Below are 27,490 nucleotides of genomic sequence, written 5' to 3'. Positions count from 1 at the left end.
GAGGCCTGGCGTGCTGTGGTTCATGGGGTCGCAAAGAGTCGGACACGACTGAGCGACTGAACTGACTGACTGAACTACAGAATGTTTCATGTGAGCTTCATCTTCATGTTAACCACAAAGCCAAATGTTACAGCAGATTCACAAAAGATAAAGAGAATCAAAGCATAATGCTACAGAAAATCAAGTTACAAAGGAAGGCAGCAGGAGAGGAATAAAGAACAAGGGAACTGCAAAACAGCCAGACAACAAAATGACATTAGTAAGCTCTTACCAATTAGTAATTACTCCAAATGGATATGGATTTAATTTGCCAATAAAAAGAGTGGCTGGATGGACAAAAAGCAAGCCTAACTATATACTGCCTACACAACACTCACTTCTGCTTTAAGGAGACACAAAGATTTAAAGTGAAGGAGTAGAAAAAAGACATTCCGGAGAATTCTCTGGTGGTCCTGTGGTTGGGACTCAGTGATTTCACTGCCAGGACCCAGGCTGGATCCGTGGCTGGGGATGTATGATCCCACAAGCCGTGCTGCTGCTGCTGCTAAGTCGCTTCAGTCGTGTCCGACTCTGTGCGACCCCAAAGACGGCAGCCCACCAGGCTCCCCCGTCCCTGGGATTCTCCAGGCAAGAACACTGGAGTGGGTTGCCATTTCCTTCTCCAATGCGTGAAAGTGAAAAGTGAAAGTGAAGTTGCTCAGTCATGTCCGACTCTGAGCAACCCCATAGACGGCAGCCCACCAGGCTCCTCCATCCATGGATTTTCTAGGCGAGAGTATTGGTGTGGCGTGCCACTGCCTTCTCTGACAAGCTGTGCAACTGGGTCAAATAAATAAATAAACTAGCAATATTTTTGAAAAAAAGATACTCTGTGCAAATAAAAACCAAAACTAAAGTATAATTCTATCAGACAAAACAGACTTTAAGCCAAAAATGGCAAAAAGAAACAAAAAAGTCACTACATATCGACAGAATAATCAATTGATCAATAAGATAAAACCATCTTAAACATGTATGTGCCCAACACTGAAGCGCCAAAGTGTATCAGGCAATCATCAACAGACTCGAGGGAAAACAGACACTACAGCAACAACAGGAGACTTTAATGCTCAAGCTTGATCCCAACGTCCGCTGGATCGTCAAAAAAGCAAGGGAGCTCCAGAAAACCATCTACTTCTGCTTTATTGACTACACCAAAGCCTTTGACTGTGTGGATCACAAGAAACTGTGGAAAAATCTTAAAGAGATGGGAACACCAGACTACCTGACCTGCCTCCTGAGAAATCTGTATGCAGATCAAGAAGCAACAGTTAGAACTGGACATGGAACAACAGACTGGTTCCAAATAGGAAAAGGAGTGCGTCAAGGCTGTATATTGTCACCCTGCTTATTTAATTTCTATGCAGAGTACATCATGAGAAATGCTGGGCTGGAAGAAGCACAAGCTGGAATCAAGATTTCTGGGAGAAATATCAATAACCTCAGATTTGCAGATGATACCACCCTTATGGCAGAAAGTGAAGAGGAACTAAAAAGCCTCTTGATGAAAGTGGAAGAGGAGAGTGAAAAAGCTGGCTTAAAGCTCAACATTCAGAAAACGAATATCATGGCATCTGGTCCCATCACTTCATGGCAGATAGATGGGGTAACAATGGAAGCAGTGACAGAGTTTATCTTTTGGGGGGCTCCAAAATCACTGAAGATGGTCACTGCATCCATGAAATTAAAAGACGCTTGGTCCTTGGAAGGAAAGCTATGATCAATCTAGACAGCATAGTAAAAAGTAGAGACATTAATTACTTTGCCAACAAAGATCCGTCTAGTCAAAGTTATGGTTTTTCCGGTAGTAACGTATGGATGTGAGTGTTGGACCATAAAGAAAGCTGAGTGCCAAAGAATTGATGCTTTTGAAGTGTGGTGTTGGAGAAGACTCTTGAGAGTCCCTTGGACAGAAAGGAGATCCAACCAGCCCATCCTAAAGGAAATCAGTCCTGAATATTCATTGGAAGGACTGATGATGAAGCTGAAACTCCAATACTTTGGCCACCTGATGCAAAGAGCAGACTCATTGGAAAAGACCCCGATGCTGGGAAAGATTGAGGGTGGGAGGAGAAGGGGACGACAGAGGATGAGATGGTTGGATGGGATCACCAACATGATGGACGCAAGTTTGAGTGAGCTCTGGGAGTTGGTGACGCGCAGGGAAGCCTGGTGTACTACAGTCCTTGGGGCAGCAAAAAGTCGGACACGACTGAGCGACTGAACTGCACTACACTGACAGGACTTCACGGCCCACTTCCAGCAACTGAGATCATCCAGACAGAAGACCAACAGGGAGACACTGGTCCTGAGCCACACTTTACAACAGACAGATCTAACAGACACACAGAAGACACTTCATCAAGAGCAGCAGCACACACGTTCTCTCTGCACACACAAGGAGCACTCTCCAGCACAGATGGTCAGACAAGATGACATGACAGGCCACAAAGCAGGGCCGCCATGTGAGAACACTGAGAGCGCACCGAGGACCCTTCCCCTCCAGAGTGGACTCTAACTAGAAACTGACTGGAAGGGTGGTGGAATATTCAAAAATATGTGGAAATTATATAACACACTTCTGAATACCTGATGGGTCAAAGAAGAAACCAAAGGGGAATCTAAAACTACCTTCACACAAATGAAAATGGAAACACGGCATACAGAAACCCAGGAAATGCGGCAAAAAGCCAGGCTGAAAGGGAAACTTATAGTGGTAAATGCCCACAGCAAGAAAGAGAAAGGTCTCACACAACTTAACTTTACAACTCAAGGAGCAGAGAAACAGAAATAAACTAAGCCCAAAACTAGCAGAAGGAATCAACATATATCAGAGCAGAAACGGAGAAGGTGATGGCAGCCCACTCCAGTGCTCTCGCCTGGGAAATCCCACGGACAGAGGAGCCTAGCGGGCTGCCGTCCATGGGGTCACACAGAGTCGGACACGACTAAAGTGACTTAGCAGCAGCAGAGCAGAAACGGAGAAGGCGATGGCACCCCACCCCAGTGCTCTTGCCTGGAAAATCCCATGGACGGAGGAGCCTGGTGGACTGCAGTCCATGGGGTCGCTAAGAGTTGGGCACAACTGAGCGACTTCACTTTCACTTTTCACTTTCATGCATTGGAGAAGGAAATGGAAACCCTCCAGTGTTCTTGCCTGGAGAGTCCCAGGGACAGGGGAGCCTGATGGGCTGCCATCCATGGTGTCACACGGAGTCAGACACGACTGAAGCAACTTTGCAGTAGCAGCAGCAGAGCAGAAACAAATGGAAAGATCTTTCTTGTTCATAAGTTAAAAGAACAATTATTATTAAAATGTCCGTATTACCCAATGCCACCCCTATCAAAATTGAATGCAATCTATATCAAAATTCCAAAGGCATTTTTGACAGAAATAGAAAGAACAATCTTCCAATCTGTATAGAATGATAAAAGACCTCAAAAAGCCAAAGCAATCTTGAGAAAGAATAAAGCTGGCATTTCCTGATTTCAAGCTGTACTAAAAAGTTACAGAAATCAAAACAGTATGGCAGTGGCATAAAAAGTGACCCGCAGGCAATGGAACAGAATCAGAAGCTCAGAAATAAATCCTCCCATATACAGTCAACTAGTATTTAATAAGAGAGGCAAAAATATTCAGTGGGGAAAGACATTCTCTCCCATAAATGATGTTGAGAATAATGAAAAACCACAAGCAGAATGACTGAATTAGAACCCAAACTATACCACTGAAATGGACTCAACAGAAGAATTGCAACTATAAAACCCTTAGAAGAAAACACAAGGAAAATGTCTGACAGGGATCCGGGCAACAAGTTTTTGGATATGACCCCAAAGCACAAGCCGCGAAAGCAAAGTCAGTAAACTGGACACATCGAACTAGGAGTCTCTGCACAGCAAAAGCAGCAAACAGCACAACAAAAAGGCCCCCACGGAATGAAGGTGAAACGCGCACACACGCATCCAGTGTGGGGTGGATGCCCGAGACATGAAGAGCTCATACAGTCTAGCAGCTTAAAAAAAATCTGATTGAAAACTGGGCAGAGGAACAGATTTTTCCAAGGATGACAGAGAGATGGCCGAGAAGCACATAAAAAGGTGCTCAGCCCCACTAATCATCAGGGGGACACACATCAAAACAACAATGTCACCTCATCGTGGGTGAAATGTTGTTGACAAAAAGACACGCGGTAACAAGTGTTGGTGAGGGTGTAGAGAAAAGAGCACCTTTGTGCACTCTCCATGGGAATGTAAACTGTATGGTCATTACGGAAAACAGCATGGCGTTTCCTTGAAAGATCAAACACAGAACCACTACAGGATCCAACAGCGCCACTTCTGGGCACGCACAAGAAGGAAATGAAAACACGGTCCCAAAGAGCCGTCCGCACCCCCATGCTCACCGCAGCGCTCCTGAGAGCCGCCGGGACAACACCGCCGTCCAAGTGTCCACCAGCAGATGCAGAGAACGTGGTGCACACACCCCTCAGTCACAGAAGCCGGAAGGAACGGCCGATCCACAGTACAGATGCGCTCTGCGGGCGTTGTGCTAAGGGGAGTAGGTCAGAGAAACACACGATGTGTAGTATCATGTGTATGTGGAATCTAAAAGTCACAGAAACACAGAGCAGAGTGGCAGGCGCTCGGGGCCTGGCAGAGGAGAACACGGGGAGATGCTGACTCGAGGGCACAGACTACCAGCTGTGAGATGAGCACACTCTGGGGCTCTAATGTACAGCACGGTGACCACAGGTAAAGACACTGTATATGTATGTTTTCTCACCATAAAAAAGAAACAGTGAGTGTGTGAGGTGACGGATTTGTCAACTAACATTATTTCACTGTACCTGTATCAAATGATCACTTGTACACCTTAAGCTTATGTGCTATATGTCAATTATTTCTCAATAAAGCTGGAAAATAGAACAGGATAAAAATAAAGCCAAGCCAAATTTGAATTATGGTTCCACTATAAATGGCTCTATAACCTCGGGTAAATTACATAACTCCTCTGCTTGAGTCTCCTCATCTGTAAAGCAGGGATCACAGGTAAGAACTAATTCACAGGACACTTACGAGTGTTAAGTCAGCTTTCACTCGCAAACCAGGTTAGACAGCACCAGGTGTGGCAGCAGAATGGCCCTCAAAGATGTCCACGCCCTAACCCCTGACATCTGTGAGTCTATTACTTTACATGGCAAAAAGGACTTTGCTGATGTGATTAACGAAGATTTCTGAGATGGGGAGACTTCCTAGAATATTCAGGAAGTCCAAGCATAATCACACACAGTGGAAAAGCAGGTGGCAGATGCATCAGAATCAGAGGAGACACAGAGACAGAACGGGGTGACGCGGAGCTGCAGGGGGGCCTCAGAGCCAGGGAGCACGCGCAGGCTCCAGAGGCCGGGAGGGGGGGAAACACCCCCTCGTGAAGCCTCCACAAAGAGGCAGCCCTGCCATCGTCTTGATTTTAGTCAAGTAAGACCTATTTCAAACTTCTGACCTGAAGAACTATAGGATAATACATTTTTTTCTTGTATAAGCCACTGTTTATTGTGATTTATTAGGAAACGAATACACCTTCATTGACTACACTAAAGCCTTTGACTGAGGATCACAAAAAAAATGTGGAAAATTCTGAAAGAGATGGGAATACCAGACCCATAGCTGCCTCCCAAGAAACCTGTGTGCAGGTCAGGAAGCAACAGTTAGAACTGGACATGGAACAACAGACTGGTTCCAAATGGGAAAAGGAGTACGTCAAGGCTGTATATTGTCACCCTGCTTATTTAACTTCTATGCAGAGTACATCATGAGAAATGCTGGGCTGGAGGAAGCAGAAGCTGGAATCAAGGTTGCGAGGAGAAATATCAATCACCTCAGATATGCAGATGACACCACCCTTATGGCAGAAAGTGAAGAGGAGCTAAAAAGCCTCTTGATGAAAGTGAAAGAGGAGAGCGAAAAAGTTGGCTTAAAGCTCAACATTCAGAAAACGAAGATCATGGCATCTGGTCCCATCACTTCATGGCAAATAGATGGGGAAACAATGGAAACAGGACAGACTTTATTATTGTAGACTCCAAAATCACCTCAGATGGTGACTGCAGCCATGAAATTAAAAGACATTTTCTCCTTAGAAGAAAAGCAATGACAAACCTAGACAGCAAATTAAAAAGCAGAGACATTACTTTGCCTACAAAAGTCTGTATAGTCAAAGCTTTCGTATAGTCAAAGCTATGGCTTTTCCAGTAGTCATGTACAGATATGAGAGGTGGACTATAAAGGCTGAGGACCAAAGAATTGATGCTTTTGAAATGTGGTGCTCAAGAAGACTCTCGAGAGTCCCTTGGACTGCAAGGAGATACAACCAATCCATCCTAATGGAGGTTAGTCCTGGGTGTTCATTGGAGAGACTGATGTTGAAGCTGAAACTCCAATACTTTGGACACCTGATGCGAAGAGCTGACTCATTTGAAAAGACCCTGATGCTGGGAGGGATTGGGGGCACGAGGAGAAGGGGACAACAGAGTTTGAGATGGTTGGATGGCATCACCGACTCAATGGACATGAGTTTGAGTAAACTCAGGGAGTGGGTGATGGACAGGGAGGCCTGGCGTGCTGCAGTCCACGGGGTCGCAAAGAGTCAGACACGACTGAGCAACTGAACAACAACAAGACAGCGGGCAGAGAGCCGACCTACATGGAGCTCAGCCAGCACCCTGACCCTTGCAGCGGAAGGAAGTCTGTCCAAATGTGCGCAGAAGGGGTGGGGGGCTGCGAGCCTGAGGAGCTGGGAGCTCATACCGTGGAGCAAGGAAGGTTAGACCATGTGACTTTATCCACTACTTTCCCAGGGGTGCTGTGACCTAACAAGATTGTCTATTATCTTTACATAAAGGAGGTGGGGAAAGACATGGTTACACATATTTTACCAGGAAAGAAACACCCATATCACCGTGGACGCTTTGGGATCAAAGAACAAGAAGCATTTTAAAGCTCCTCTGGAACTGGAGCGCAGCAGTGGACTAAGAGGTGGCTGCAGCTTGCCAGGTAAATACCAGGGTAACCAGGGCCAAGGAGGCCAAGGGGGAGGAATGTGAGAGGCTCTGCCAGGACAAATGAGCCGGGGCGGTGGGGGGGCACCAGGAAAGAGAGAAAAGCGGCCCCTTAGTTTTGCTCAGGCAGCTGGGGAACTGAGAGGGTGGGGTGGCATCCTGAGATAACAGGACATGTGGGGAGGAACCGAGAGGGGCAAAGGTTCCGTCCTGGGGCCATCAGACAGCTCAGCGGTGGGGTCACACAGACGGGCACGTCTGAACGGCAGGAGAACGTGTAAACTCGAGTGGTCAGTACGACTGTGGATTTGAGGCAGTGGGGACAAACGGGATCACCCAGAGAGAGTGCATACATCTGCCCTGTATCATTTTTTAAAGGGCTCCCCAGGCGGTTCTCACACATCCCCAGCTAAGAGCCACTGCGTTAAAGCTCAGTATGGGAGCAGTGATTTGGTAAAGCGAGTCCGCGCTTCCAGCAGGGGCATCACCGGTACCACCGCAGCCCCGGCAGTCAGCTGCTGTTCAACCATTCAGAGAAACCCTCCTATTTAGTCAGCTCTCAGGCTCTTAACAGGAAGCATTTTGGTCTGATTGAATGACAAGTCACCCAAGTGACCACGCACCCCTTAAGACGTGCACAGAAAGCATGTGAACTAAGGCTGTGGCCACAGTTATGCATGCAACTCTATCAACAAGCCACAAACCCATTACTAAGGAACGCTGCATGATCTCCCAAGCCTGTGCTTATCGTGCCTGAAGCTCTTCCAGGGTACTGTCCATCCAAGGAAATAAAGGCCCTCATGATGTGAGCGCCAAGAATTCTTAATCACATACTACCTTGTCAGAACACAGGGGCCAAGGCACTCTCGGCCCCAGAAATCGTCCCTCGTAGGTCACGCACCCGCGAGGCACGACAGTCACACAGGCAGTGTGGCGGAGCGCCAAGTCGCTCTGGAGGGGCGAGCTGGGACTCCACATCCACCCTTACTTCCTGCAGGGGGCCCAAAAGAGCCACAGCCACACGTGGACAACCACCCTGCAGCTGCTGGAATCCCCGCAAAGGGTCCAACCCAGACCCAGAAAACCAGCAGGCCCCATCCTCGTGATCACATCCTGCCCACGTCCCAAAGCGCGGCCAGCACTGCCGCTGCCAGCAGCCCCTGCTGGCTCGCCTGCCCTGCTGTGGGCGCCCAGCGCTCACTGAGGTCAGAGCCCAGCCGCGCCCACCCGCACTAACCCAGCGCAGCTCCTCGGAAGCCACCTCCTGGTGGGGCAACCTACAGCTGTGGGCACCCAGCACTCACTGAGGTCAGAGCCCAGCTGTGCCCACCGCACTAACCCAGCGCAGCTCCTCGGAAGCCACCTCCTGGTGGGGCAACCTACAGCTGTGGGCGCCCAGCACTCACTGAGGTCAGAGCCCAGCTGTGCCCACCGCACTAACCCAGCACAGCTCCTCGGAAGCCAACTCCTGGTGGGGCAACCTACAGCTGTGGGCACCCAGCACTCACTGAGGCCAGAGCCCAGCCGCACCCACCACACTGACCCAGCGCAGCTCCTCGGAAGCCGCCCCCTGGTGGGGCAACCTCCTGGCACACAGGCGCCGCACAGAGTGAAGTCCTGCAAAACGGGCCTCTGTTTAACAATGATGATGAGAACGCCAGCAGCCCCTGCAGGCTCGCCTGCCCTGCTGTGGGTGCCCAGCGCTCACTGAGGCCAGAGCCCAGCAGTGCCCACCGCACTGACCCAGCGCAGCTCCTCGGAAGCCGCCCCCTGGTGGGGCAACCTACTGGCACACAGGCGCCGCGCAGAGTGAAGCCCTGCAAAACGGGCCTCTGTTTAACAATGATGATGAGAACGGGGACTTGTAGACAGCATAAAATGTTTCAGCTGTAAAATATTTTCATACAGTGCAATTTTATTACTTTCAAATACATTTAATAACTACAATCGACACTAGCAAATTAGGTGTTGACTAACAGAATTCTTTAATTCCATGCTTTGCAAACTGTTCTAAGGAACATTACTTTTCTTTATATTTTGCAACGTTTAAAAAAAAACCACACTGATTTTTCTAAAACATTTCATATTTTAATGGAATTTCTATTCTTAAATACAGCACTCTGAAATAATATGTCAACATTGTATCCCACCCAAGAACCTGCATAAAAGTTCATGAGACACACTTTCAGAATGCAAAAATTCCCAGAGAACCAGGGCTATACATCACATATTTATCTCATCAAAGACTTCTGGTCTATGTCTCCTATTTTTTGACATATGCCTGTCTTTGTGCACAGGGTTACTATGCATGATCTATTTATACTACCTAAACTCATTTTCCACGAAGGAAAGGCATATATTATATTTTAGGTTCTCCTAATAAAAGTTCTATCGACATAATTTTACACAAGTGGTCTTGAGAAACACGATTTTAATGTAAAAAGAGAGTAACTGCCAATAATGGAAAAAGCAAATCAACCTAAACAGCATCAGCCTATTAAAATAAAGGCAACTGCCACATCTAAGACAGTTTTTCACAGAGAAATTGTTCAGGGGAACCTCCTGAAGGCAGGGCTGTAGTGGGCAGGTAATCAGCCTACCTTCAGTCTTATTTATGCTAACCACTTCCTGAATAAGCCCCTCTATCCCCCACTCACAAGAGTCAGGTGTTTAGACAAGCCCCATCTTGATTATTGTATATTCCGAATTCCCTTACTTTTATTTACAAGTGTCAAATATTCTAGAGTTTACCAGTCCTCTCCTGCTGCTGCTGCTGCTGAGTCGCTTCAGTCGTGTCCGACTCTGTGCGACCCCATAGACGGCAGCCCACAGGCTCCCCCGTCCCTGGGATTCTCCAGGCAACAACACTGGAGTGGGTGGCCACTTCCTTCTCCAATGCATGGAAGTGAAAAGGGAAAGTGAAGTCGCCCAGTCGTGTCTGGCTCTTTGCGACCCCATGAACTGCAGCCCACCAGGCTCCTCCGTCTGTGGGATTTTTCAGGCAAGAGTACTGGAGTGGGTGCCACTGATCCTTTCCTCGTGACTATAAAAATCAGTATGATAGTGAACAGACTTGTGGTTGCCAAGGGGTGGGGGATGGATGAGGAGTTTGGGATTAGCAGATGCAAATTATTACACATAAACAAGAAGGTCCTACTGCATAGTGTAGAGAACTATACTCAACATCCTGAGACAAGCCATCATGGAAAAAACATGAAAAATAATGTGCAAATATTATATATATGTATAACTGAATCACTCAGCTGTACAGCAGAAATTAACACAACACTGTATATCAACTATACCCCAATAAAATAATTGTTTCTAAAAAAGGGTCTGAACCAGCTGCTCTACAGGGTGCAGAGGAGCATGATGCCCGCGTGGGCACAACAAGTGTGACAGTGAGGTGTGCGGCATTTCACACGCAGAAACACAACACAGCAGCCTGCTAAACACGATACTGTCGGCTACCAAAGAGCTAGAGATGTACATTGCTTGGGTTCTTCTTTTTTTTTTTTTTAACAATTACTAGTTTAATCTCCCCTGAAAGTCACAAGTATCTTGCATCTTGAGTGCTATCATTTGGCCCTAAAAATTTTCAAGAATTGCCCTGAGGACCAAAACAGTTCTTCAGTTTGGGGTGAGAGTGGCGTGGGGTCCAGTCACCAGTCAGATAGGAGAGGCTCTCCTTTGTTATGAACAAAAGGTAGTTCGCAGAAGTCTGAGATCTTCAGACCAACCTTGAGCTGTGAGGCCCTTGAAACTCCTCTCTCTCTCCCTCTCCCTCCTCCAGCCTCCAACACAAACCTGCACACATAATCTATTTTCGTTCTTATAACCTAGAAGAAATAATTCCGGACCAGAATTTGGGCCAAAGATGAGATGGGTCTTTTTTCATTTCCTACCAAAATGCTTCTTTGAAATCCTTCTTTATGATAGCATTATCTGTTCTGAGATACACTCATCAATAAGCTGGTTTCTGAAAATTTGAATACAAGCTGCTGCCTTTTATTAACATCTGCTACACAGTACTCTCAACCTAAGACGCGTGGGTTCTGGCTATAAGGAACGTTGTTTGGCGCATGGCTCTCCGTTCACAAAGCCAAGTCCCAAGTGCACGCCCCATCCGCCCCTGCGAGGCTCCTCACCCGCGTCTCCCTCCCCTTCTCTCCCTCCGGCAAGCCAGCACACTTGGCTATTTCCACGCACAACCACCTCATCACAAACCAAACTGAACTTGGCTTCCCAAACCAGCTTATCCTTCCAACTCCCCCCTCTGCAAACAGCACAGCAAGCAGCCTCCAAACACCCCGAAGGACAGAGGCGGGAGGGCTTGTTCTAACTCAAGCCGCCTATCCTCACCCTTTATCAAATCTGTGAGGGAGCCTGGATACTTCTTTTCACAAAACGTCTCCACACTGCCCCTCTGCCTCTTGATTCCAGCCAATTCAATACTGGTACAGGGATTTACTCCCTTATGTCTGTATTACCTCAAACAGATTCTCAGCTGCCTTCCTGCTTCTGAGTCTTCCTACACACTGTTACCAGAATAATTCAGACTGAATATTCTCTTAGCTCCCTTCCAGGTCTAAAATTTTCTATGAAATTAATTCTCCAACACTGGTTCTCTCAAGCAGCTTCCTGACACACTCAACAATTCTGAATGGTTCGCCCCCATAATTCCCCGCACTGTCTTGCAGGGCAATTCACAAACAGGTCCCAAACGACCAACTGTGTTTTCCCCAGCCACTCTACAAGTTCAAAGGTCATAAATGAAACCAATCCCTCACCCCTCGTCACGCGGCCAGGGACTCCAAGCCTTCGGGGTGTCCTGCTTCACACAGGAATGTTCTTTCTCCCTTCAAAGTCCCACCCACCCAGGAAGCCTGGCCCTGTCCTGTGTCTAACGCTGCTTGCGCTGGGCCACTACATGAACTTAGTTCTAAATCCTAAGGCCCTTGCCCTTATACAAAAAATACACATTAAGACCCTGGACTCTTGTTTCACTCTTAGTTCCCATGCTCCCAGAACCTACGACGGTGCCTGGCACCTGACATGCACTATTTAAAGCTGTTCATCAGTAACAGCCAGCATTTACTGAGCATTTGCTATGTGCCAGGAAGTCTTCTAACTTCTGAAAATTAACTCTTTTAAAGAACAACTAAACGCTCAACTGTCTCTAGCTATCTCACAAATGGCAGTTGTGTCTCCACAACCAAGAAGCTCTACCAAAGCAAGGCACATTTCTGGTATGTCGGTCACAATTTGCACAGGACCCAGCACACAGTGCATCAGCAAATGATGCTGGCGATGGTGCAACAGGAAGCTCCCTGAGTTATGGGACAGCGAGCATGCCCCAAGAAGGCCGCGACAAGGAACGGGACGCAGACCAAAAAAATGACCGCTGAGGCCCAGTTCACGTCTGCGTCCTTACCTGAAAAATCAAACATTAAATCACCAACCCTGGAAGGGCCTGCCCAGCTCCAAAACTTGCGTGAAGTTGTCATATGACTTTTCTGGGATTCTGATGACTGCTAAGAGAATCACTACCTCAATGGATTTTTTAAAATGCACATTCAGGATTATTTTATGCAGAAGAGAATTCTGAGAATGATTCATACTGTCAGGTTTCTATCCTCTAATGCTCCAAGGGTAAAAATGTTGCCACAAAGGCCAAGACCAAAGAGTCCGCGTTCCTCCTCACCTGCAGCAGGGAAGAGAGCGCAGACGCCGCAAAGCACACCATCAGCCCGAAGCACAGCTTCACTCTGGGGAGAAAGAGCTCCCCGCCTCCCACCGCAAGACTAAGCACTGGCAGATCTGGACAAAACATGTATTTAGAAGAAAACGACCATCGGCAGGTCCCCTGGCTCTCCAGACCCCTGATTCAGGACAGTGAGGTTCACTGGTAGGATCAGGCCTCACTTGAGACCTGCTCTGACTCTCCAAAAGGCATTTCATTTCTCTAGACTTCTGAAGCGGAGAAGGCAATGGCACCCCACTCCAGTCCTCTTGCCTCGAAAATCCCATGGACGGGGGAGCCTGGTGGGCTGCAGTCCATGGGGTCGCTGAGGGTTGGACACAACTGAGCGACTTCACTTTCACGTTTCACTTTCATGCACTGGAGAAGGAAATGGCACCCCACTCCAGTGGTCTTGCCTGGAGAATCCCAGGGACGGGGGAGCCTGGTGGGCTGCCGTCTATGGGGTCGCACAGAGTCGGACACGACTGAAGTGACTTAGCAGCAGCAGCCTTCTGAAGGCGACGACACACAAAGGAAGCAAGTGTGGAAATCTGTTTACATATGAAATATGAATGTATTTTAAAATGAGGGAAAAACTTTAAAGCTGCATCACTCAATGAGATGCATTACACCCGTTTTGCTCATGTGAAATGCACTGCGTTTTAATGGCGACAGCAAAGTCTCTGAGGATGCAAACGGGAGAGCGGCCTGTGCCACAAGGAACGCTGAAAATCACACATCATCTTTAAGAAGCATGAGGAAGGCTGGGAACCAGCGGGAATTAATTACTCCTAGATGGACAGACTAGCACAGGGCCCTGCCGACGCCCTGGAAGTCAGTTCTTCGCCTCCAAGCTGACCAGTCCTCGGGGTCCCAGAGATGACTGCCGAGTTCTGGCCTGGATCTCTGGCTTATGAAGAAGATACCTGGGCCTGGGCAATCCAAGCAGTCAGATCAGACTCAGGATTCAGCCCGCCTGTGAATTACAACAAATCTAAAATGCGGCAAAGCCACAGTTTGCATCTCAAGACTATGGATCAACTTTGCATAGTTCATGCCCCAGAACCCTCCATCCCAGAGCAGTCCCAGAGTAAGAAATCTTTAGGTGGGAGAAGAGAAACAAATTAAACATGTCAAGCACATCAGTGCTATAACACAGAAGTTCCCCAAGGACATCTGAAAAAAATCTATGAAACATGCAGACAACGGGGGTTTTAAACGATACGCTCAAAACACAAACTGAGTCTGAGTAATGCTAACCTAATAACCAGCTTAGAAGAATTTTGTTTGTTTTTAATTAGCCCACGTCTGCTTCAACAGATCTAACCCCACTGTTTGCTTCCAATGTTAATAACAGAGAAATACAGTTTAAAGCAAGGATTGGCGAACTTCTGCAAAGGGCCAGACAGTAACTTAGGCTATGAGGGCCATGCTGTTTTTGTCCCAACTACTCATCTCTGCTCTTATAACACAAAAACAGCCAGAGACATTCGATTCACAAAGGAACAAGCGTGACCACGTCGTGAACTATTTAACCATTTAAAAATGTAAGCTCCAGTCTCCCATTGTGGTCCTGCAACAACAGGCGGCAGGCCAGACCGGCTGAGTTTCCTGACTTCAGAGTTCAAGCCCAGAGGCCTGAAAGAATGCAAGGAAGTAGAGCACTTGCCTGGAGCTTTTGGCACTGTTGTCCCACCCGTCTCCACCCCCTTCTTTAAAAGGCCTAGTTAGGACAGAATGAAATGAACAGGAAGGAAGTCTCCATCAGCGACTTTCTAGTTTCCTTCCCAGATTTTTCTGACCTCAAGAAGGAATAAAAAATGCAGTAACCAAAGTCATCAGAATTAGAAGAAATAAAACAAATAATACTCTGAAGAAAGTAAATAGCTTGCCTGAGAAAGTTTCAGATCTCTCAAATTATGTTTGCATATGCCTTTCGTACTACCTTATTACTAACCAACGTATCTTCCTGTGCTAAAAGGCAAGGGGAATAAATCTAAACTTTTAACTAAGTGTGCATAAACGAAAAGATGGCTTATTTACTATCATTTGATCAAATGCTTTTCTCAGAATAAAAGGCTCGCCCAATTTTTTTTTGTTTCATTATAATAATATTCCATTTTTAACTTCCATATGAACATAATCTACTCTTGTATTTTCTGTAACAGATTGTAATAAGGAATCCTAAAAACGTAAGTGAATTTTGGGCATCTAGTTAAAGGACACATTTCAGTCATGAAAAACAAAAAAAAGCTAGTTATCCCTGAGTATTAGAATTAAGCCCTTTGATTTAAATACACGACAGGACACCATAAAACTCCCAGAAGAGAACACAGGCAAAGCATACTGTGACAGAAACTGCCCCAGTGTTTTCTTAGTTTCCCAAGGCAGCAGAAATACAAACAAAAATGCACAAATGGACCTACTCAAACTTACAAGCTTTTGCACAACAAAGAAAACCATGCACAAAAAGACAACCTACAGACTGGGAGAGATGATTCGCAAACAATGAGACCAACAGGGCTGGACTTTCAAAATATACAGACAGTTCATACCACAAAAAACACAGTCGGAAAATGAAAAGAAGACCTAAACAGACACTTCTTCCAAGAAGACACACAGCCGGCCAACAGGCACCTGAGGAGGGCCGCTCAGCTCCTCTAAGGCCAGAGAAATGCCAATCAGGACCGCAAGAGGCACCACCTCACACCGGCCAAAACGGCCATTGTTAAAAAGTCTGCAAACAAGAAATGCCGGACAGAGTGTGAAAAGAAGGGACCCCTTCTACACTGCTGTTGGAAATGAAAATTTGTGCATCCCCGATGGAGAACAGGAGGTAGGTTCTCAAACAACTAAAAATAGAGTTGCCATGTGATCCTGAAATCCCATTCCTGGGTATATAGTCAGACAAAACTATAACTCGAAAAGATACATGTACCCCTATCTTCACACTAAGTGAGTTGCTCAGTCACGTCCAACTCTTTGCAACGCCATGGATGGTAGCCCGCCAGGCTCCTCTGCGCATGGAATTCTCCATGCAAGAATACTGGACTGGGTTGCCATTCCCTTCTCCAGGGGATCTTCCTGACCCAGGGATCCAACCTGGGTCTCCTGCACTGCAGGCAGATTCTTTACCACTGAGCCACCAGGGTAGCCCCCTATGTTCACAGCAGCACTATTTACAATAGCTAAGACAGAGGGAAAATCTAAACGTCCCTCCACAGACGAACAGATAAAGACGACGTGCCATACTCGCACACACACACACGTAACGGAGTATTACTCAGAAATAAAAGAACAGAACAGGATAATGCCATCCGAAGCTACATGGACAGACCCAGAGACTGTCGTACTAGACAGAGTGAGCCAGAAACAGGAAGCAAACACTGTATGATATCACGCATACGTGCGGTCTAAAGCACGACACACATAAGCTCACTGTGAGACAGAAACAGACTCACAGACACAGAGGAGGCCTGTGGCTTCCAAGGGGCCGGGGGCAGGGGTGGACTGGGACCAGCAGACGCAAGCTATGCATAGAGAATGGATAAACAACCAAGTCCTAGTGCACAGCCCAGGGAACTATACTCGATATCCTGTAATAAGCTGCAGTGGAAGAGAGTGCGTGAAAGCACACACACGCGTGTGTAACCAGACAGACTCTGCTCTTCCCCAGAAACTAGCGTAATGTTGCAGATCAACTCGAATTAAAAAATAGATAAGAACTGGGCCTTTTAACCACTTTTTCCTAAAATGCAAAATTCCAACATAGTGTGATCAGCATAAACAACACATCTTTGGCAAGAGTGAAGTCAAAGAGGTTTTCAAAGGGTTGATTTTTCCTCAGGAGGCCATTAAGCAATGTCTGGAGACATTTTTGGTAGCTCCCAGTCAGACAAAGGCATTTCTGGCATCCCGTGGTAAAGACCAGGGATGCTGCCACACATCCTAGGGTGCGTACGGATCCTGGGACAGCTCCCCACCCTGCAGACCGCAGCCACAGACGCCATCAGCAAAGGCAGCGAGGCGCCAGAGGAGGAGCGCGCACATGTCTAAACCAGGGTGCACCGGGGGGGATCCTTCTTCAGAAACAGTTAATTTAACATAAAATATTTACCGGCTACCAGCTATGCACTGGTTGGCATAAAAGTATAAATAATACTACCTTAAACTTAAATACACTGTCTCACAGAAAAACTACATTGTAACCTCAAGAGACTGAATTTACTCAGTTCAAATTATTTAATTCTTCCCTATCATAAAGCAAACTTAGCAATACCAGCAGTAGGTCTGAATTCCATTTCAGTACAATCGACCCTCAAACCTGTTTGAACCTAAACATGGTTTCGACCTTAAAAATAGCAGTTTTGCTATTAACACCTATTACTGAAACAGAAACCCGTTTTAGCTAAAATGGTCTACCTCCTCTCCTGATCAACTTACTAATCACAGCTATGAACAGAAGCAAAATTTGCTCTTTAGAGTTCCTCCTCCTCTCCTGAGCTTTCCATTCACTGTAAGAGATGATGCTACCGGGACAGAAGGTCCAATCCAGCAGCTGGAGATTGTATCCTAGTTGCTGAATATCCTCCTGTTTTCTTAAAGACCGCCAAGGAAACGAGGGGACACGGGAAAACTAGGAGCAGAGCAGGGATCAGCTGCAGCTGCTGGACTACTCCTTTTAGGAAAGCTCAACACTTAGTCCAGTCTGCTAAAAAAAAAAAAAAAAAAGCCAAACTTTTAACAGCTATCACCAACAGCAATAGCTAACTTAAAAAAACAAGTAAAAGTGGTAATTTTAATGTTTTATCCACAGCCCAGATATCCCTTAATGCTAATTAATGAGTCACAGAGAAAATCTCCTTTAGATAAACAGGATTGGAACATCTCCCAAGCAAAAGTATTTGGTTAAGTCCTAATAGCAGTGCTGATCTAGAAATAAAACATTGAATTCAACTTAAAAATTAATCAATTTAAACCTTCAAACCAGGTGCAATCCTGAGTGTCTGTCTCTAGGAAGCCCCTTGAGTCTTAGTGGAACATGCAGGTACAAGGAGTGCCGAAAGACTGCTGGACTCGGGAGGAGGAAGAGGAAACCAACTCTCTCCAGGGCTTTCCTGTCGTGTTGCTCATTTCTCTGAAACCCCTGGACGCCACCACGGTCAAAGTTCCATCACTTCTCAGAAGCCGCAGATCTCCAACAGCAGACCTCAAGAAATGAAACAAACTCTGATACACACCTGCACAAACCCCAGCAACAAGTGCTCCAGTTTATAAATGGAGTGCACTGAAGTGCGGGGAAGCAGAAAAGACCACGTTTTCTATTTATTACTCTTAAGAGTCACAGATTTTAAAACCAAGAAAAAACAAGTGGGGAGCTAAGGTCAACTTTTATTAAACATATACTATGTGAACCCTTAAGGAAATAGTAGAGATGCAAAGTGTTCTAGCATATTTTTATAGGTGTATTATATTTTCATAGTCAAAGACAAAAAAACAAAAGGGCAGAAACGTCTCCCTCTACCAGCGTCTTTCCATCAGATACTTACAGACATTCACACTCTGCCACTTGATAAATGTTATCTGGGCACAAAGATAAAATCTGAACTTCAATTTTACATTTGCCATCAATCTCAATCTCTGAACTTTCAAGAGGTAAAATTAATCCCTATATCATATGCTATAGTAAAGATCGATAATTTGTCATACACAACCTGAGTCATTAATTCTCCAGATCCAAATATAAGACATTAACACGCCATCTGCTTAAACACAATGTAGACAGTAAGCAACGTGTGAAATCTGCTTGTGGAAAGTGATGAAGAATTTCGGGAACACCTTAACAATGTCTCTCCTTTCCATTTGCTTGAATTCTTACATTACCTCAAAGCATCTTCAGGGCATTAGGCCCTGGTCAACCTCTCATTCAGAGTGGAATTTTTATTAATTTTTCCAGCGGAGATTTATTAACCCTGAAATAGAAACACAAAAGCCACTGTTGCCTCAAGGCTTCAAAGGAATTCCTCCAAGAAACAGAGAGGAAAGCCCTCTAAGGACTATATGCAGGGTGGAGAAAGTGGAGCATTTTTTTTTTCATGTTTGGGAACGCATGTAAGAATTAAAGATTTTAAAATTAAAAAAAAAAAAAGAAAACATCAATGAAAAATAATAAGGAACAAACTTGTAACAACCTGGATGTCTCTCCAGAGATTTATACTGAGTGTAAAAAGCCAATCCCCAAAGGTTGCACACTATGTGATTTCACTTGTCATTCTTGAAATGACAAAATTATTGAAACTGAGGAACAGATGAGTAGTTGCCAGGGGCTAGAAGGGGAAGGGATAGGAAGGAAGTGGCCGTGGCTATAAAAGGGCAATGTAAGGGGTACTCCTGGCAATGGGAATATTCTGTATCTTCATTATCTCAAGATGTTACCCTACAGTTTGGGAAGATGTTACCACTGGGGGAAACTGTTAAAGGATACATGTTATCTCTGTATTATTACTTATACTTGCATGTGACCCCACAATTATTTCCAAACTGACGTTTTTTAAAAGCATCAAAGGAGAAAAAAAAAAGAAGCATGTTCATTAGGGCTTCATATTAAAAATTCTTTTTTAAAAAGTCATAAGCTAAGAAGCCACAGAGCAACGTCCTCTTTTTTTCTACAAGGAAGCTGGGGCCTAAACAGTAGGCAAAGGATCACTAGGGGCAGTACAGCATAGTGGCTGAGAGCTTAAGACTCCAAAGGCTGCCTGTTGAAATCTCAGCTTTTAGTTGTGTGACTTTGGGCAAGTTACTCTCTTCATGCCTGAGCTTCCTCACCTACTAGGTGGTGACTGGGTGAACGCAGTTTATCAAGACTAAAACACATCAGCTAGTATCAGACATACAAGGGTGTAAGACTATTTATCCAGTCCATCTGCCTGGGGATTCAGTGGCTCTTCAAAACTAAATCAGCAAAGGTATCTTTTGCACTAAAAATCCAGTATGAAAATCTCAGAAAGACAAACTAAAAAAGTTCCACTTTCCAAACCCTCTCCCCTTGCTGCTGCTAAGTAGCTTCAATCGTGTCCGACTCTGTGCGACCCCATAGACGGCAGTCCACCAGGCTCCACCGTCTCTGGGATTCTCCAGGCAAGAATACTGGAATGGGTTGCCATTTCCTCCTCCAATGCATGAAAGTGAAAGTGAAGTTGCTTAGTCGTGTCCTAAAACAAAATACACAGAAGGCCTTCTCTTCCAGCAGCTACTGTCACTTTCCATTAAATGCTTTATGTTCTAAGCAGAACTTCAGTCCCTTGATGAGAACTAGGGCTGGATGCTAAAACATTGGAATTAACTTCACCTAAGACTTTCCAGAGACCAAATGAGTCACTCACTATTCTTTAGAAATAGTCAAATGTCAAGGTTGCCAGAGAACCCAACCTCAGATGTTTGCATAAATCATTTCCAAGTGATCGTCAAGTCAAACCCAAAGGATATTACTCAAGATAACATTCTGAGTAAGATCAGTTTTTATGGTTTTTCCTGTAATGGAGAAAATTCTGAAAGTGGGACTACTGGGACGAAAATCACAGCAAGTTAAAGCCCCCAAATTCTACATCATATTTAGAAAGGCTTTTTAAAACCCCAGGGTGTCACCCCTCCCCCCACTTTTTTTAAACTGTTTTATCCAGTCTCATCAACAAGCACTGGACACACTCTAAACTCCATATTTAACGATACCCCATAGTGCTCATCCCACCGTATTTTCTCTATAATACGACCTTAAAGTGTAGAGAGCAAGACGACTGCAGCCCTCAGAACAGAGCCATTGCTGCGTATCACTACGCCATTAGCAGGTAACAGGTCCTGCTCAGCCATTGGTCAGCACCGCCCACTGGCAACCAACGGTCAATGAGAGACCGTTAGTGGTCCTGCTCAGCCATTGGATGGCACCGCAGTGGGCCCCGCCCACTGGCAACCAACGGTCAATGGGGGTTTCGGCCTAGAGTTGTAGGGTGGAGGTCACCAGGTGGAGAGCGAAGCAAGAGGCGGATCCTGACCTCCCCCCACCCCTCCAGCCTGTTCTCTGGCCTTGGGCAAGTGGATGAGCTGCGGGTCGCAGGGAACACGGCAGGGCCGTGTCCTGCCGGGCTCCAGAGCCCTCCCCAAAGTCACCTCTAGCCTTGGCCAGGGCTTCCCGGGCAGCTCAGCTAGTCAAGAACCCGCCTGCAGTACAGGAGCCCTGGGTTTGATCCCTGGGTCGGGAAGATCCCCTGGAGGAGGGCCTGGCAACCAGTGTTCCTGCCTGGGGAATCCCCACGGACACAGGAGCCTGGCGGGCTACAGCCCAGTCGGTCACAGAGTGTTGGACATGACTGAGTAACTAAGCCCAGCACAGCAAGCCTTGGCCCAGGCCTGGAGGCGCCGGTGACCCTCTCCTCCTTCCCTGCCTCTGCGACCTGATGGCAGTAGCCATCTGCGCCGACACAGCCTGGGCCCCTGGGCCCGCCGGCCAGAGCCTGAGGAGCCTGCCGGCCAGCTGGGTTCTGGGGCAGGGTCTGGGGCCCTGGCCCTGAGGGAGCCGCAGCTGAGACCGCCACTTCTTAGCCGGGACCTGCACCTGGGTGGGGAAAGTTGTGCCTTGGGATCTCGCCCTTTTTTGTCAGGACAGAGAATAAGATTTATTACATAGAGATTTACAGGAACATCCTTACCTTACCATGGCTTGACGTCAAGAATAAAGGGTTTGACACCAAGAAGTCTGCAACAACTAACCATGCCCCTCCCTCACCTTTTGCTTTTAAAAGGGCTTTCGTGAAAGCTTTGAGTAAATTTGCGGCTCTTAAGACATGAGCCACTCATTTCCTTGTATGACCCTCAATAAACCTGCCTCTGTTCCAAACCCCAATGTTTTAGTGTTGTTTGGCCTCACTGTGCATCAGACACACAACTTGCATTTTCAATAACAAAAGCAAAAGCTTTTAAATTTTTTGATACATCTGTTTACCATCAATTATTAATATCTTTCATCTGCAAAGCATTTTGAGTGCACTGTACTGATGGCACCATTCACAATGGTGTCACGTGGTCTTCACTTTCATAAATCAGGTAAAATCAGTCTAATTTCATTAAATTTAAGCTTTTTGTCCCAGTGTATCACCGGAACAAAAGGCAAAAATATTCTTTGGTTATTTACACTGGCACCCAAAAGATAAAAAAAAAAACAAAAAACGCCAACTTGTTCACGTCCTACGTTTCTCTGCTGTTAAGTAGCTGATGTATCAGCTTGTCGGGGTTTGGGGTTCTTCAGGTTCATTCATTGCAAGGGATATACTACACGTTACCCAGTTTTACTAAAATTTCTCGATCTTACAGATCATTGGCAAATAACGAAACAAATCGCACAGGCGGCGCGGTATCTTCCCAAATAGGAACCGATTGTTCCGTTCGCTTATTTTTAGTAACTTTAAATAAAAGACTGAAGCTGGGTCGTTTTCCCAGCTCCTCTGACAGTGTGGCCGTGGCCCGGGACGGAGCGCCCCACAGCTTCCGGCTGGAGAATGGCACGCGCTTCCCCGGGTTCTCCCGACTGCGCCCAACAAACCCGAGGTAACAGCGGAAGAATGACGACACCAAAATCAACCCTACAGATCTTCGTCCTGGAGGTCTGCAACACCAAATAAACTTTTATGTCTCCGGAGACAATGGAGTTAGAAAACAAATAAAACACCCAGATGGGGTGTGCTCGATCGGTTTCCGCGACCGAGGTCGCGCAGGGGGTCTGCGGCGGCTTAACCCTGTGCGGGCCGGGGACTCCCCAAACAGCTGTCAGGGGGCGCTGCGCGCGAGCGAGCCGCACAACGCGCCGGCGCCCCGGCCGGCAGGTGAGCGCCCCCGCAGGCCCGGGCCCCGGGGCGTGATCCCGCCACCGCAGGCCGCCCGGCACTTTGCTAACTCCGCGGGCCCCGGGAGGCGGCGGCTCCCCCGGCCGCGGCCAGCGCCGTCCGAACGCCGCGGCGCCAGGGTGGGAGGAGGATCCGAGCCTCCCCCGTCCAGTTGGGCCTCGCCCTGCCCGAGCGCGGAGCCTCGGCGGAGCAGCGGGTAACTACCGGCTCCGCCCGCACCCTCCCGGAGCCCCGCGACCCACCCCCCGGGGCTCACCTGCGGGAAGGAGCCCTCGCGGCGCGGGCTCTTGGGGTAGTCCAAGTGACCCCGGTCCAGCATCAGGTAGAGCGAGAAGATCACCACGCAGAAGATAGCGCTGCCGAAAACGGTGAACTGCCGGCTCAACTTCATGTTTCCTCGATAGACCCGGCTCCCGAGCACGCTCCCCGCTCGGAGCCGGCGGAGCGCGGACTCCGGGAAGCGGCGGCCGGAGGCTCCCGGCTCCTGGGCTTTCGCCCTGTGCGCGCTCCTCTCCGCCGCGGGCGCGGGTCCGGGCGGCGCTCCTCACCTCGTCTCCGGCGCCCCCACGCGCCCTCGGCCCTCGGCCCGGCCCGCCGCCCTCCCCGGGGCGGGACGCCTCACGCCCGGAAGGGGCCCGCTCGCCCTGGCCGCGGATCTCCGCGTCGGCCGCCGGCGGGGCGCGCGGGGCAGGCGCAGGCAGGGTCGCCGCGCGGACCTGCTGCCACCGTCGCGAGCACCGGGTCGGTAGGAAAAGTTTTCTCGAGCCGGGCCGGCGCGTTCTCTCCGCCCAGGAGTGCGGGCGCGGCAGCTCCGCGCCGAGGGACCAGGTCCGCGGAGCCGCGGGGAAGGAAATCAGGCGGGAGGGGCCGGGCCCCACAACTTAGCGCCGGGACGGCCGGGCCCGCCCCGAGGCGCCGCCCCCGCCCGCCGGCGGAGCCCCTTCCTGCCGCCGCCGCCGCCGCCGGGCCGGGGCGCGCCCGGCTCTGACAGGACTTTCCTCAGAGTGCGCGCCCGCCGGCCGGCCTCCCGCCCCCGCCGCCCCGGCCTCCGGGCTCTCGGGGACAGGGCAGCGCCGGGGGCGCAGGGGGCGGGCGGCGGCGGCGCGCGGGGGAGGACGACGGGGCCAGGAGGGGAGCCTCCCCTGGAGAAGCCCGCTCCAGCCGCAGCCGCGAGTCCCCGCCCGCCCGCCCCGCACGCACGGCGATGGCGGCGGCGGCCGCGAAAGGCAACGCCGGCTCTGCAGCGCCCCTCGGCGCCCGCGCGCCGGCCGCCGCGAGCCCGCGGAGACAGCGGCGGAGCAGCGCCGCGCGGTCAGTGGGCGCCCGCGGCCCCGGCACAGAGGCGGCGTCAGGCCCCGCCCCCCGACGCGCGGGCGGGGGGCGGGCGCCCCGGCGGCCAATCAGCGCGCGCCGCCCGCCGGGCCCGCCCCGCGCCGGCCTCGGGAGCGCCGCGGCGGGAGGGCGGCCGCGCGGGAGGGCTGACGCCGAGGCCCCGGCTCCGCCGCGCTCGCTCCCCGCCTCCCTTTCGTCGCCCGGGTCTCCTGACCTCGAGGCCCAGGCCTGAGGGGCCGTGGGCAGAAACTCGTGAGGAGAAAGGGGCTGCGCGTTGTGCTCAGACTCACCCTTGCCTCCGTTGCCTACCTGACTTCTGGTCAGACCTGAGGGCAGGAGCCCCCCGACAGGTATAGGCACCAGGCCACAAAACCTGAGGGAAACCGGCCTGCCGGCGGTGTCTCCACTGCGCCTCAGCCCAGCTCACCCTTTTTGGCTGCACTGGGAAATGGATCTGGGCCTTGTGAAGTGAGCGTTCCTCTGACGGCAGAGGCGGAAGCCTTGTGCATGGAGAAGGCTGAGTTGCGTTTTCTGCCGGGTTTGGTATATGGGCAGGCAGGCTCCGGCGGCATTCCCGGCTCCCCCCGTGGCGCGCTCCGCTGTTAATCAGGGGCCAACAGTCTGCGCGCACTTCAGCGACTCTGTTTTTGTAGTTAAGGCAGTTCAGTCGCTCACTCGTGTCCGACTCTGCGACCCCATGGACTGCAGCTCGCCAAGCCTCCCTCTCCATCACCAACTCGAGAGTTTACTCAAACTCATGTCTATCTAGTCAGTGACGCCTTCCACCCATTTTCGTAGTAGAGGGGCTAAAAACAGACTCGACCTCCTGAATAACTTTCTGAGCACCCTGCAGGCAAGATTCATAGCCAGCTCCAGAGGGCGGATTTTTCACGAGGAATGCCGCCACAGTGCTGTCTCTGCCATTCCGTGGGCCAGGCCGTGCCCTCTGCAGTCAGGTCTGGGTCTTAGCCCTGGGAAGGACAGGGGGAGCTCGTCTTTAACAACTCCGTCTCCTAACCCCAGGATTATTGATAAGACTAACTCCGTATAACAGCTATTTCTGTATCTTCACTCATCTTAGTAGTGAATCTCTCATTAGTCCAAAACCCTGTGGTAGTTAATAATTCTTTTTATTAAGCTTTTTTTATAGTCCCAAGAGATAGTTCAGTTTGACTGGACACGTGGGCTTGAGTTGGGTGCTGAGTTCCTTGACAGAATTAAGAGGCTAGGACTTTGTGGTGCCGGGGGCACCTTAATTAACCAGCCACCTGTGGCTGAATGTGACGGACTACCAAGTTCCTTGGGGCCCCAAGTGGCAGTTACACTGGACTGTTATGGCTGTGAGGTAACTGTAAGGACTGTGGTGTAAGATGTATTCTTTTGAGTTCCTTTGAATGCTGAAAAAGAGAAATAGTAAGCACAGCTCCAAATTACGGTAAGAGAACCAGAGAGATTTTGTGCAATTCTAAAGGAAGCTCATTGATTGTAGTGGCAAAACGATATTTTGCTGAAAATCAGACACACTTTTGTTTTCATGTTACTGCATTACAACTTCTGTCAAATTCACAGATATGCTAAGTTTCTCATGTAAAAGTTAGAGTGCTATTAAATAAGAGGATCCCCAAACTTGGAGTGTGTTAGACCCAGAGAAAACGGACAATCTTGCACCCACGTGTCACTCTGAGCCCCTCTCACTAGTGGCAGTAGGTTGCCCTGCAGTTTCTGAGGAGGTACGCTTCCTCTTCAGAGGTAGGCTTGAAAATTCGCCTGGGGCAGATGCCTTGAGAGGAAATTCTCATTCTCCTCAAAAACCATGGTAATCTCCTTCTCCTACCAGTGTTGTCACAACTAAAATCAATTTACAGCAAGTTCCTGGGGATATAGGTGCACACTGTGATGGAGGAAGAAGTAACTTACATGCAAAGGAATGATAAGACTTTTCTAATACATAGGCAGAAACCTGGAGAACATGTGTCTGTATGGATTCTGAGGTGTTAGACCATGGATGATGGAATGTAATAGTGTGCTGAGCCAAGTTTATTAATATGCTTTTTATTATATGTGTTAACTCATGTAGCTAAAGATGTTCTAGTACTTTACTTGGTTGATTGATGGAAACTTAGACTCATTGGTTGCCTGAAGTTTGTGAGGTTGAAATGCCGGGCTTCCCTGGCATAATGTGCAGTGGGGAATCCAAAGTTGAGGGAAATGCTACCCTAGACTTACTGCATGTAATCTGCATACCCATCCTCCAAAGGCCCAGAAGACACTCCCCTCACTGAAGACTTGAGAAATACATTCGTGAGAGGAAGACATGCATCTCTGAAATTTTCTGTGGATGTTTCCCTGTGTAGGCCATGTATGACTATCAATGATGCCACTATTGATAATGGCTCATTGATAATGGCTCATTGATGATAATGGACTCATTGATAATGATGGGGTTAACAAAACCCCAAATTGCAGACTATACCGATGATGTGACTACATCTGCCTTATGAAAGGGCAGCAGGTATGTGCAGGCAATCGGAATGCCTTTGCCCACAGAGAGGCCCTTGGAAAAAGAAAGGCAACCTAATAGAACGCTATGTGTGCTCAGTTGCTTCAGTGGTGTCCGACTCTGCAACCCCATCGATTGTAGCCCACCAGGCTCCTCTGTCCGTGGGATTTCCCAGGCAAGAATACTGGAGTGGGTTTCCATACCCTCCTCCAGGGGACCTTCCCAATCCAGGGATTGAACCTTCTGCATTGCACATGTGGATTCTTTACCACCTGAGTCCTCAGGGAAACCCCCTAAGAGAATACTACTTGATATTTATTAACAAGAAAAGCTCTAAAGCAGGTGGCCAAAATCCAATCTGATTCACCACAGTGGATTCTCTCAGTTTTTAGACCTGTATCAATTCACAGACCCAGAACCCCTTGATTGAAGGAGAGTCTGTGTACTCTTTAGGAATTACCTTGCACCATTGCCACTGTGGCTCAGACGGTAAAGAGTCTGCCTACAATGCGGGAGACTGGGGTTCAATCCCTGGGTTGGGAAAATCTCTTGGAGAAGGAAATAGCAACACACTCCAGTATCCTTGCCTGGAAAATCACATGGATGGTGGAGCCTGGTGGGCTATAGTCCAAGGGGTCGCAAAGAGTTGAACGGGACTTCACTTTCATTGCTGCAATGCATGCTGTAAATGATCCCTCAACCTTGTCCCCCCAAAATGTGTGGCCATATGCTAGAGTGGTTGTACAATGGAAAAAAGGAAATAGATCTTCTGAGGTTTTCTGGATCTTGGATCTGAATTGATGCTAATTCCTGGGGACACACAACACCACTGTGACACTTCAACTAAAGCTGGAATTTATCTTGGTCCGTTGACGGATGAAGCCTTAGCTCATGTCCAGCTCACAGTTGGTCATTAGGTCACTTG

At 48.5% G+C, this 27,490-nt stretch overlaps 1 protein-coding gene across 1 annotated transcript in view; it reads right to left on the bottom strand.

Annotated features, from left to right (window-relative positions):
- MAN2A1 (mannosidase alpha class 2A member 1) overlaps positions 1-24,066 on the bottom strand; it is a 198,256-nt gene extending 174,190 nt beyond the window's left edge. The window contains exon 1 of the mRNA XM_069592653.1: positions 22,990-24,066. Coding sequence (XP_069448754.1) covers positions 22,990-23,124 — 135 coding nt within the window. The 5' untranslated portion in view covers positions 23,125-24,066. The remainder of the gene's footprint in view (positions 1-22,989) is intronic.
- Between the last annotated feature and the right edge of the window lie 3,424 nt (positions 24,067-27,490).

The sequence above is a fragment of the Ovis canadensis genome, chromosome 5, assembly GCF_042477335.2.
Source record: "Ovis canadensis isolate MfBH-ARS-UI-01 breed Bighorn chromosome 5, ARS-UI_OviCan_v2, whole genome shotgun sequence".
Classification (NCBI taxonomy): Eukaryota; Metazoa; Chordata; class Mammalia; order Artiodactyla; family Bovidae; genus Ovis; species Ovis canadensis.
This window is presented reverse-complemented; position numbering and strand designations above follow the sequence as displayed.